We start from the raw sequence: 12,677 nt of genomic DNA on the forward strand, positions 1-12,677 counted from the left end.
GAGGACTCCTCTGAAGCTCTGATGTAGACGACTATCTGAGCAATCAAGCAGCCTGGAGTTTCTACCCTCCCATTTCTTATAGACACACACACACACTGTCTCTCTTTCTCACACACACACACACACAAACACACACACAAACACACCCACACACACGTTCAACAGGACATCCTCAGTCAGTGAGGAGTGGAATTTAGTCCAGTGACGTCCACACAGCTCAAAAGACTCCATTTGGAAAGAATAATGTGAACACAATTATTAGAATTATAAGAATTCACTGTCTGATTCCTAGAAATCACACTTGAAACAGGAATCATGGGAAGCAGGAGGGATTTGTCTCAGGTAGAAACAGACATGGATGTCCTCACCCACAGGGAGAAGTCCTGCTCTCAGCATCGTCATTTACATGATCCACTTGTTTCTCTTTGTCTCTCTGGACACTCCCTCACCCAACGTCCCTTCTGTCCACACCTGTAGCAGAGGGAGGGGGGGGACGCCTCCAGCCCGTCCTCTGCTGCCTGGTGGGTGATGGTGCACGGTACAGGTTGTCTGTGTGTCTGGAAGTGTCTGGTTCATGGTCAGGTCTTTTTGTCTTTGTCGGGCCTTGTAGTTTTCTTCAAAATGCAGAGCACGACCTTATTCTGTTACAAGTCCCGGACCTTTGTCACGTGAACACGTTTTACACTTTAAAAGAAGTTACGAAACTTCCCCTTTTGTAGTTCTTCTACACGTTAATTTCGCATGTCCCAAAAACTCTGGAAAAACAACTCCCGCGATTTGTTGTGGTTCCTCTATGTCAGAAACGATACGCTAGAGTTCATCGTATAGGATTCCGACCCGAAAATACGTCATAGTCTCGCTACATGGCCTTGGACCACCCCCCACCATCATCTCACCGGCTCCGGGGAGAGACGGCCCGGCTCTGGCCCCGGCTCCCCGGGTAGCGTTAGCCCGCCAGCTAACGCGCTCCAGCCTCTCTCCGGGGAGACGGTGCCGACGGAGCCGGGCCAGTGGAGCCCGGGCTTCATCGTCTCTCCCCGCTAGCGTTAGCCCGCCAGCTAACATGCTCCAGCCTCTCCGGGGAGACGGTGCTGATGGAGCCGGTCTCTTCCCGCTAGCGTTAGCTTGCGAGCTAACGCTGCAAGGTAGCGTTAGCTTGCTGCTGCTATCCAGCAGACATTTAAGTGGCCGCATAAACATGCCGATCGTTGAGGCGGAGACCCCGGATCACCTCTAAACGTTGACTCAACAGTGTGGAAGGATGCTGCTGCTGCCCCAGATCCAGATCCAGCTCCAACTGCTCCCACTGCTCCCACTGCTCCCACTGCGGGGGGAGCTAGGGCTCTCGCAGCCAGGCTTCGGCCCACCTGACTCTGGTTCAAAACTATATGGTTGCAAGATTGTATCTTTGTCTCCAGAAGACATATTTCTACAGAGTTAATGGATAGCTAAAAATGTGGGCGCTTGTATCTCGTGAAGGAGGGAGGAGGGGTGAGGTGGAGAGGGGGGGCGGGGCACTCAAAGCAGGTCAATCTGAGGAGGGCTGTTTTAGACAGGGTACAAAGGTGCTGTTTTAAATGATCCTTGTGGTATTTTGACCAAAATATGTTACAGACATTTCATTAAGACCTCTAGGAACCATATCAACTGTGGTGGAATGGGCATACGATGGGTCCTTTAAATCTCGATCATCACCACGAAGTCAGAGGGTTTAACGCTACGATGCTGGAAACAGCCGTCAATCAGTGGTAAAGATATTTTTCTTTCCAAGGTCCCGGACCTGAGTGCTATCGACCTGCCCTGGTATGATGTCAGTGATCAGTAGACTCACATCAGATAGGAGCCAGAGGACCCAACTGTTTGATTCAATTCATTAAATCATGTGCCTTTTAATGCAGATGCAGTGAAGGGATGTGTGTGTGTGTGTGTGTGTGAACTGGTGTATAGTGAATTCCCAGTAGATTAGACCCAGACCCAGCTGGAGGCCTCCTGGCCAAATGTTCCATCACAGCCCTCAACAGGGCCACACCTGACCTCGACCTCTGGGTTTGAAGCTCAAATGTCGATATGAACAGAATCATGTCGCAGGGCTGTGATCCAGGTTTACACGACATGTAAGAATCTTTCGTTTCACACGTCTCGAGCTGGTCAGCAACTGAAAAGACAAAGATCGTTAAAATCAGGGATTAAACTTGTCCCAGTCTGATACCATGACGAAGCACATTTGAATCCAATGCTCCAGTGAGCAGAATGAGACATGGCGCTACTCAACCAGAATATTTCTGAGATGAAGAAATACACTAAAAAGCCACAATGACAGTTATTATCAAATCACAATAAAAATCTGAAATATTACGAGAAAAAAGTTGTAAATCCAGAGAATAAAGTCGTACATTAAGGCTGCGTGTCCCGTCAGCTGGTGAATATCAGGAGATCATTCTCCTGCGTCAAAATGAAGAACGAGCAGCATCTTGTTAAGTTCAGCTTCATTAGAAGTTTCACGAATTATGAATTACTGAATATTTTTGTCACATCTGATCACGATTGGCACACGATCATAAATATCGGGACTTAAAAAAGACTGTGGAGGAAACTGAGTCTGTTCTGAGAAAAGCAACACTCAGGTTTAGAGGAAATTTCCTCTTTGAAATTTTATCACTTTCTTCCCAATAACAACTTTATTCTCTTCCCATTACAGCATTTTTCTGAAGATCTTGGAAATTTTACACTGTTTTAGAAATTAAGAAATGTAGAGACAATTCCCTCAAAAGCACAATATGTAATTGTACACAAACAAAAGAAGAAATTTAACTCATTCTCAATGTCACCGAACTTACACAAATAAAAAACTCAGTATTTGCATATTTACTTTTGTTCTATTTATATCATATTCATCTTTTTACAGATTTCTCTCTTTTATTCAACTTTCTGTCTCTTTTATTTAGATTTAAACCTGATTTTAATTTGACCTCTGTAAGTGTCGTCTTCTCTGTCCAGCACCTTGAATCTCACTCTACTGATAAATCAACTTTCAAACTTCCTTTGAACGTTGCTGACGTGCACATACGGATCTTTTATACAAAGTCCACTTCACATAAACTTTTATTATATTGCAGTTCTTCATTTTGAGACACATGTTCCTAATCTCTGTTTTTACCACATCACGGAACATGTTCCCTCTGTGCATGAGCAGGTGACCTGTTCTGCAGAGTCAACTTCATGTTCAGAGAGCACAATGATGTCATGTCACTGTCACAGGGGAGACCGTGGAAAGTGTCCCAGTGAAATGAATGAATCTCCTCCGTGCTCATGCTGGTGGCTGGTGAGGATGGCACAGACAGACACAGTGAGAACAGGCAGCACATAGCAGAGGACAATACCAGGAAGCCCCCCCGCTCCCTGAGCCCTGATCCACAGTGAGAGACGCTCAGTGAGGAAAGAGGCTCTTTAACCTGGACGTGCACACACATCCTCAGCCTCACGTTACCCCAGGTTTGCTTCTTTCTCACGGAGACAAGAGCTTTTGAACTGATTATTTCATTCACAGTCAAAAGTGACGCAGAGGTTTGTACATTTGTACCTAACGTTTAGTGACAGAGAACCCAGGTGCATGGAGGTGCATGGAGGTGCACGTGTCAGGGCCGAGGCTCAGGACCTCTGTCTCGAGCTGCAAGAAGTTTTGAGTCCTGCAGCATTCTCTATCCAGGATTTCAATGAAGCCATTGAGCAACAGAGCTGCTGGTAATAAACAGAGGTCATGACGAAGGTCAGCGTCCCACCGAGTGAGTGCAGGAACGTTTGTGTTGGCCACGGTTCACACTGATTAACAGCCTCTGTGGCCGGTCAGCAGTTTGTAGCTCAGCAGCACTTCTCCCTGCCTCTGTCTCATCCTGTCTCCGTCCCATTGTCCAGGTCCCTTCAGTGACCAGCAAGTCGAGGAGGAACCAGTCAGCAACTTCTGTCTCTTCGGATGAAACAGGAAGGAAGAAGTCAGCAGAAAAACACTTCTGGAAAACATGGGACGAATATCTGTCCCTGACCCTCGGTGCTGTAATCTAAAGACCAAACAGCTGGTGAGACAAACACCTACAGCTTCTCTCTTATTCTGAAATTAATTAACCAAATAAATCAGTCAGTGGCAACATCACCTTGTTTTTACTTTTGCGTTTTTGTGCTTTTAGGCTTTTACCATCAAGCTGTGAGGGCCTGCAGATGTAAACTAGCCTGTGGGGCTGAATCTGGCACATTGACATGAGGCCACTGTGACCTTTAACCTCCCACATCAGTTTTAATATCTTATTGAGACAACTGGAGAGCGAGCGTTTTCGTTCTTATCTCCAATTTAATCAACACCTCCAGCATCCACTTCCAGTTCAGACTGAAAACCATCGGAAACACAACCTCTGAATCCAAGAGGAACTGAGTCAAGCTGCAAATCTCAGGTGATGAGGTTTCACCACCTGAATCCTTTATGAGGTCATAGTGACCTTGACCTTTGACCTCTAACACTGGTACCAAACTTGAAGAAAGTGTCGGGTGTCAACAGATGAAATTCTTCCTCCTGCAGAAACACGTAAACACAGTAAAAACATTTTTTTAAAAAACGAGTCAAACACTTTTCAGAAATTCTTCATAAAATATATTTTGGTCCAAAAGCTGATTTGCAAAAATACAACATGTGCGATCACGTATGAGGCGTCAGTGTCTTACTGTGTTAAGGCAAACTGCACACGCTACTGACATGTAGTGTTACTGTCAAAAGGATTTAACACAGTAGCCTGGTTAGCACTACATCGTTACACTACACACACATCACTTCCTGCTTCTATTGCTAGGCCTGTTTCTAAATCTTATCCTATGACAATGATTCACATCAGCGCACGTTTTCCACGAAGGGGCGACTGATGAACGGACTCATCAACAGGAAGCGTCGACGCGTTTCATTTAAAAAACGTTCGGACTGTTCCTGAACGCAGCTTCAGCTCAGACGCTAAATAATAAGATATGTTCCCCATTTAAACACCAAGCATTAGACCCAGGTCAGAGCTGATGGGTCCTGAGAGATCAGAGGTCAGCTGGTCCACTTCCTGCTCTTTATGCAAATCATCAAGACCCATGTGTTCGATATGTAATCCTGACGTTTCTACCCAGTTCACAGATGTCTCATGGTATTTACATATTTTTTCAAATACATTAGAAAACCCACATGTGCGACAGCCCTGGTGTGTGTGTGTGTGTAGAAGAACAGCTTGAGTCATTGTGTTGATCCGTGTCGAGTCAGAGACGTCAGCTGACTTGTCTCCTGTGGCCCAGGTTGACACACTGATAAGAATGTGCTGCAGATCTCAGACCTGATTCATTAGATTCAGACCTGCCCACTCCTGATCTGATCCCTCAGGACAGACTCTGACAGGTCCAAACAGGATCTCACTGCATTTATTAGACGTTTTGTCGAGTTTGTTGGAAAACAGAATCCGATCAATTCAAATTCTGGTTTAAAATAAAAGTGCAAGTCCTGCTCTGATCCCACACGTTTGGCACTGTCAACATTCACCCTGTTATCTACCCTACACCTGTTAATCAAAGATTATTCTACCATTTAAAAAGGAAGAGTTTGACATGTTGGGACTTTTTGGCTGAGTCAGAGGAGAAGATTAATAACGTCCGGGGGAGAACAGAACTGGTTTGTGTGAAGGAGTGTTTGGAAGTGGAAGGTGGAGTGAGAAGACGTCAGAGTCGGGGGAAAGGTCCGAGGACAAACAAGAATAAACTGTTGATCTGGCTTCATAATTAATTTAATCTTCTCTTCCAACTCTCAACGAGAGGCTGAAAATCCGTCTCGTTCAAATTTAGTTCGTCCTCAAGAACCAGAGCAAAGTGAAAGACACTTGTCTCTGTCCCCGGTGAGGAGGACAGTTCCAACTCTGATCAACAGCAGTTTGTCTCCACGTACCCTCGCTTCCATTTAGAGTGCTGAGCATTTATAAGAAATGCAGTTTTTTAAATCTTAAAAATAAATATATGCATCAGAAGTCATACATTTTGTAGTCGCGCCTCAGATCCGCGTGTGCAAGACAAATTCTGGTCAATGATATTATCGACTTTGAGCTTCGGCTGGATCAGTTTGTGGCGTCGCTCCGTCACCGCTACGCAAAAATGTTTGAGATGAAGTCGCGGAAGCGTTTGGCGTACTGCTCCGGGTGGACCGTGGAGATCTCAGCTCCGGCCTGGAACAGAGAGAGAAACAAGAGAACATCCTCATTTAATATACATCCCATCGTGCATTTCATTATGTCACAGTAAACATCAGACACTCTGAACAGCTGACTGCACCCCCCCCCGTGTTACGCACCCCGTGTTTGACGGTTTTCGCAGCGTGAGCAGCTTTCTTCTTGGTGTCGTACTGAGTGAGGACATCGATCAGGCCCATGAAGTAAACTTCCCTCTGAGGAGCTCCTGAGAACAGTGAGCGTTATTTAACACCAACAACACAACAGCAACCAGATCATGAGGTTCCACCCGCTGCTCGACCTGCAGCTCGACCCCGGCTCACCTGAGCAGCTCCTGATCGCGTACACGTCCACGTACGGGTCGAACTCTCCGGGCCCCAGAGGTTTGCAGGAGGACATGTAGCCAGCGATTCCCTCTGGAGAGGTTCCATAGGATCCCGCCGTGGCGCCCATCGCCATGCCGTTCTCCGCCTCCGGCTCCTCCTCGTTGGAAACCTCCTCCCCCTCGTCCTCCTCCCGCTCAGCTCGGCCCACGTCGTGGATGCCGAGGAGCAGACTGTAGTCCATGATCTTCAGCTTCACCAGAAACTGAGGAAAGAGATGAAGCAGTCGATTAATCCATTGAAAGAAAATGTTTCAGCATCAGGTCTGACTCTCATGTAACTCCTAAACGTTCTTAATGTGTTTCATACTGTCTGGACCTCGTAGGACTCATTTCTACTAAAGAAGACAAACATGATCTAAATGTTTGTTTTTCCATTTTTCTGCTGCAGTTTAATGTCATAATGTCTGAATCCAGCTCTGTCCCTGTGAACTGAACCTCCTCCTTCCTCCACTGCCACTCAGGACCGGTGCAGGCCGACTGGGCCGACAGCGCCACCGTGTGGTTGAGCTCTGCAAACAAACATGTCGCCCACCTCCACGTCGCGTTTCAGCTTCTCCATGACCTTCTCCTTCTCCTCCTCGGTCACAAACACCCTCTGCATGTTGTTCCTGAAGTCCATGTCTTTGAAGGTGGGAAGATCTTTACCCTGAGACACAAACACTTCAGTTCAGCAGGAGGTTTGAGGTAAAGAGGCGACAGCTGCACAGATAATAATCAGATGAAAGTAGGAGAGATGTTTGAATTCACCCGTTCTTTGTCACTTGCTTCACGAGCCACCAGAGAGCCCTGCCAGGAGAGAGAGAGAGATGGATACTTTATTAATCCCGTGGGAAATTTAGGTCATCCAGTAGCTTATACATTTAACCAACATACATACAACACATAAACATAGGTAGAACATTGCAGATACAGGTACATGAATGGGTCTGAGCCTATGGTACAGAATGCAATGATGTGATTGTGACAGTGTTTCCTATGAAAGTGTTCTTGTGCTGCTGGAGTGGATAGTACAAACAAATATATATATATATAAATATAAAAACAACAAAATATATATATATATAAATATATTAGAATATGTAAGTGGTAAAAGGTTAAAGGTAAAAGTCTGTGCATGGGGCTAGTATAGCCAGTACAGGGATGGACAGTGGGTTGGTATATGGTGAGAACAGAGCTGTAAAGATCATGGCTCATACGTGTGACATGCTAACAGATCAAAGTCTAAGCAAAGGGAGTGAATCACGGCTGCAGCTGAGGTTTGGTCAATAGAAACAGGATGTGAAGCCCGTCACGGCTTCTTGAATCATAGGATCACATCTGCAAACGTCTATTCCTGTCTGATCAACCATGAAAAAACAAATCTTCACACATCTAATCATTCTAGAACTCTTTGTCTGTCTGTGGCTCTGTGGTACAGGAGATACATATCTATGAGACTCAGTTCTACTTGCTTGTCGCCTCAATTCATTGTTAGAATAATCTAGAATGTCACCACATTCGAGAACATAAACTCACTAGATCTATGTCATCTGTGAAATAACTCCAGAATTCTGTCTGTGTCACATATCTATAGAACCGTTCATCAGTTCATCTTTTCAGCTCCAGTGTGAAACAGCATCTAAGCTGTTATCTCTGTGTCTGGACTTCTGCATGTGGTAGAGAAGCACTGATGTTGTTTGGGAAGTGTAATTAAAAGATCAAATAGAGCTCGGACGGTTTGTTCCTCTCACCTTCAGGTCGTACTTCCTGTGCACCGGCAGTCTGTGGCTGAACATGTTCCTCATGACGATCAGGTACGTCTCCTCGCTGTCCACGCCCACCCGGTACATGCCCAGGAACTGAGGCAGCAGGGTGCTGCCATGACACTTCACTATGTGCTGCAGGGCGGGAACCACAGACAAGGGCTTTAGTGTCAATGTGTATTCTAAAAGATTGAAATGCAAATAAGAAAATACAGCAACAGAGAACACGTACTTCTATCGAGTGAAGCATCTAAAGGTCACTTAGGATATAAATCAAGTAGTGAGTCCGTCCAGGTGAGACTGAAGTTAAAATAGACTTCAGACCTGGTTCAGTGTCGCCTGAAAGACTCTGGACCAGCAGGACGGTAAAGACAGAAGGAGCTGGTGAACCAGCAGCCCCCCCGCAGGTCACATGCATCCATGATGGGGAAAATGAACACAGAACCTTTTGCAATTTGGATCTCAAGATGAAATTCCTACAACTGCCAAACATCGAAGCCTGATCCTAAACCTTCTGATGTCTAAAAGGCCAAAGTAGGACCACGACTCTGGCCTCTAGAGAAGAGACGTCATGTTTCTGTGTTGTACGAGCTTCAGACCAAAGAGCTGCAACAGGCACCAGCGACACAGAGAAATGTGATATTATAAACTTCAACCTGCAAACGATAACAATGACTTCATTCAGCTGAAACAGAGCTTCCATTTTCCTCATCAGCCTCTCAGCTCTGTGTAGGCTGTGGAACCACAGGCCACACATTCCTCTCACAGCTCACAGCAGCCAAACATTGACTCAGTCACATTTGCAGCCTGAGGTGAGAGACACACACTTTCTGAAGTATCTGCTCGACACAGATCTGAAGGCAAACGTGGAATAAAACCAAAGGAACAAATCAACCAGGTGAAGGTGTGTCGCCTCGCTCTTATCTCTGTGTGCGACTGTTTTCATGAGCAGACACGTGTAGATATGAACTTATGAATATCGCTCAGTGGTGCTGCAGCTTTCTCCCCCTCTCACCCACAGGGAGGTTCAGGATCAGAGGCATCTTAAAGCCACACTGGAGTCTGGAGGTTCTCCTGAGTCTGTCTAAGCTCACATCTTCCTTGGCATCTCCTACATCTCCTACATCTTCTACATCTCCTACATCTTCTACATCTCCTACATCTCCTACATCTCCTACATCTTCTACATCTTCTACATCTTCTACATCTTCTACATCTTCTACATCTCCTACATCTTCTACATCTTCTACATCTTCTACATCTTCTACATCTTCTACATCTTCTACATCTTCTCCTTGTTCTCACAGACTCTGGATCATTTTAGAGGACTACAGGGATTTCAGTGCAGGTCTGAAAGCTGCTTCATCCCCAGACTTCTCGTCCAGGCACGCCCTCCTCACCTGGTGATACTCGGACAGGATGCTGTGCATGTCGGCCACGTCCTCACTGGAGATCTGCTTGATGACCAGGGTGCGGTCATAGGAGTTGAGGAGCAGAACCTCTTGGTCGTCTACGCTCCTCGATGGCGGGCTGCGAGTCAACGACACCTGGGCATCAGAGGCACACAGAGGAGCAGAGACACGTCTTCATATGAAGTAAAGAGTCTGTCTATCTGGTCATTATTAGAGTTATTAGCTCCTGTAGTCATGTTCCTTTGTATTTGGTCTTGGTTCTTGGTCTGCACACTGAACACGTCATCAGCACATCACATACCTGATAGTCCAGATCCTCAATACCGAAGCGTTCCCTTAGATTTCTGAAGACCTGAGGACAGTACTCTTTGAATTTGAAGTGTCCCGGAAGGTTTTCTCTGCAAAGGGAGAGAAGGAGGGAGAGTGAGGACAAAGAAAAGGAGGACAAGGAGAAGGAGGACAAGGAGAAGGAGGAGTGGGCTGATGCAACATTTTCTGTGCCGACACACAAACAATCAGATGTTTCATTCTCTGAGAAAAAAAAAGTCTTAAAAGTTCAAACATCATCATCATCAGGGTGAGAGTAGAGTGAAGTCTGACACTCAGAGCTTCCACTCCTGCGTCACGTGACCCTGAACACACATTCAAACGCCTGTGTCACCTTCACCACTAGATATGAGATCTATGACTTCCAATGGAAAGACACACAAAGTGAAAATGTGAATACTTTCCACAGCCTTGATCTCCTCTAAAGTTTGAAAGACTTCTCAATGCAGAGCAGTGTGCCTCATGAGAACTTTCCGGCTTCAAACAGGAAAACCAGTCAAGACACTCGCATCGCCCAGTGTTCAAAACCCAACTAGTGGTGTTGCAGTGATGCAGTGAATACAGAAACTAATGACTAATCCTTCTTCGGTCTATCAGTGCAGAGACATCTTCACGTTGACCTCAGGTGGCGACTTTCACCAAAACAAAATATTGTTTGGTACCAAGGTCAGATTTTGTTTACCTGAAAGCACCAGAGGCAGTGAGACATCTCACATGGGTTTATTAATATCTCCTCCAGTGCTGCTTCTCCATGAAGTGTGTTGTGAGTCTTACTTGTTGAAGAGGTGGTTGTTCACTTTGATTTTGGTGTTGGCCTTGAAGTCGTCAGGGAGAAGCATGACAGGAACAGGCACCTGGTTGAGATCATTGATCTGCAGAGAAGAAACAAAATGTGTTTATTAAAATCAATTAAACTAATTATGTGCAGACTTTCGTCAAACCTCAGATAACCGTCCAATAAGTTGTTTTGTCCCAAACCTGAAGATATTTAGTTTTACTTTGATGACACAAGAGAAGCAGGAAGTTCTTACATCTGAGAAGCTGGAACCTCAATTATTGTTTTTATGTTTATTTAGTCACATACATGTTTCATGCATGTACCAGTGGTTTGGGTATTTGTGTAAAATGTATAATACATTTGATTCTTGGCCCTTAGAGCTTGTATCCATGTCGCCTCTATATGTTTTCATCATATCTGTATAAAGACTCTAGATCTACTGTATGTTACGTAGTTATATATGTAAGAAGAATACATGTTATAATATCACTAGTATAAATACAAATGCAGTAATGTCCAAGTAATAAGTAAAGTAAATGAATAGTTGTGTTGTGAGTAACATTCGTGTTATAATATGAATGTTTAACCGATTCATGTTTTGACTATCTCCGTGATTAGCTTGAACACAGACAGGCAGCGGTGGACCTGGTGGACCCGGGGTCCTCCGGGGGGCCACCGGGACCCTGAGCGGACCCAGGCCCAGAACAGTGACAGATCCCCGGCTCACACCCCGTCGCCGCCCCGCTGAGCTCCTGCTACCTGCGCTAGCTCGCCTTAGCCCGGCGGCAGCTCAGCGACTCACCGAGTGGTTGACGCCCCACATGAAGACGCTGAGCACCGGGTCGCTGGCCCGGAACACCTTCACCTTCTGCTGGACGAAGTGCTTCTTCTTCGTCTTGGTCTTCGGCGCCAGGACCACCGTCGGGCTGGAGGCGGCCCCCGAGTTCCCGAGAGCAGCCATGACCGCAGGCAGAGAGGCTGGAGCGGGCGGGGACACTTCCTCCTGCGCGCCGCCTTCACGGAGCTACACGCCGGTTTCTCGCCGCTCCTCCCCCCGGGTCCCTCGCACCGACGAGCAGGGGTCACCGGTCCAAGTCCCGCTGACTCACACGGTCCTCGGATCAACGGGTGAACTGCGGATTCCTTTCGGACGCTGCGTTCACCGTGTTTGTTCTGAACGTCTCCTCCCAGCGTCCACCGTATTTTTATTAACCACGTGTTGAGCCTGTGACTGACAGCTGACAGCGGCCACTCAAAACTACGATTCTGCGTCATGTGACCTCATAGGGTGGGGCTTCGCAGGGTTATGTGGCGTTCATGGTAGTATCCACGGTCGGAAATATCAGACATCTTTGTAAAACTTGAAAAACTTGTTCCAAACCGTCCAACGTCAAAACAAGTACTTCTTTGTACTTCTTTGTACTTCTTTGAACTTCCCTGTACTTCCCTGTACTTCCTTGTACTTATTTGTACTTCTGAGTACTTCTTTGTACTTGTAGTCAGTTTCAGAGGTTTGCAGATTGTGATCAGACTGATTATTCAACAATTTTATTTCAATACTGTAATGTATACTAAATATGTTTAAAATATATATAAACAAAATGTGTTTGTTAGTTGTTTGTTTTTGTTTCCGTCTTCACTGAATAACGTTAGACCTCAGGGTGGATAATTAGCAAACGTTATTGTCTGTTTGTATTTTTGTTTTGATCTTTTTATTTTAAAATTAGAGTTTATTTTACTATTTTAAACATGAACTGCAGAGAACACATGTTTTTGATATGAATGAACTAATGATAAACGGTG

At 45.7% G+C, this 12,677-nt stretch overlaps 1 protein-coding gene across 1 annotated transcript; it reads right to left on the minus strand.

Annotated features, from left to right (window-relative positions):
- Positions 1-4,624: 4,624 nt before the first annotated feature.
- pip4k2ca (phosphatidylinositol-5-phosphate 4-kinase, type II, gamma a) lies at positions 4,625-12,071 on the minus strand. The gene is made up of 10 exons (XM_062391016.1): positions 11,677-12,071; positions 10,871-10,968; positions 10,071-10,167; positions 9,758-9,904; positions 8,346-8,492; positions 7,363-7,401; positions 7,148-7,261; positions 6,554-6,818; positions 6,353-6,456; positions 4,625-6,227 (listed from the first exon to the last, which is right to left on the minus strand). Exons 1-10 carry the CDS (start codon positions 11,833-11,835, stop codon positions 6,147-6,149), a joined length of 1,251 nt encoding a protein of 416 aa, XP_062247000.1. The 5' UTR covers positions 11,836-12,071; the 3' UTR covers positions 4,625-6,146.
- Positions 12,072-12,677: the final 606 nt, after the last annotated feature.

The sequence above is a fragment of the Platichthys flesus genome, chromosome 7 (genome assembly GCF_949316205.1).
Source record: "Platichthys flesus chromosome 7, fPlaFle2.1, whole genome shotgun sequence".
Taxonomy (NCBI): Eukaryota; Metazoa; Chordata; class Actinopteri; order Pleuronectiformes; family Pleuronectidae; genus Platichthys; species Platichthys flesus.

Excerpts from the sequence above, each read along its gene's own strand:
- pip4k2ca (XM_062391016.1), bottom strand. The coding sequence starts at position 11,835 with ATGGCTGCTCTCGGGAACTCGGGGGCCGCCTCCAGCCCGACGGTGGTC. Across the intron at positions 10,969-11,676 it reads TGTGGGGCGTCAACCACTCG|ATCAATGATCTCAACCAGGT; the intron begins GTGAGTCGCTGA and ends TCTTCTCTGCAG. Across the intron at positions 6,457-6,553 it reads CGCGATCAGGAGCTGCTCAG|GAGCTCCTCAGAGGGAAGTT; the intron begins GTGAGCCGGGGT and ends CACTGTTCTCAG.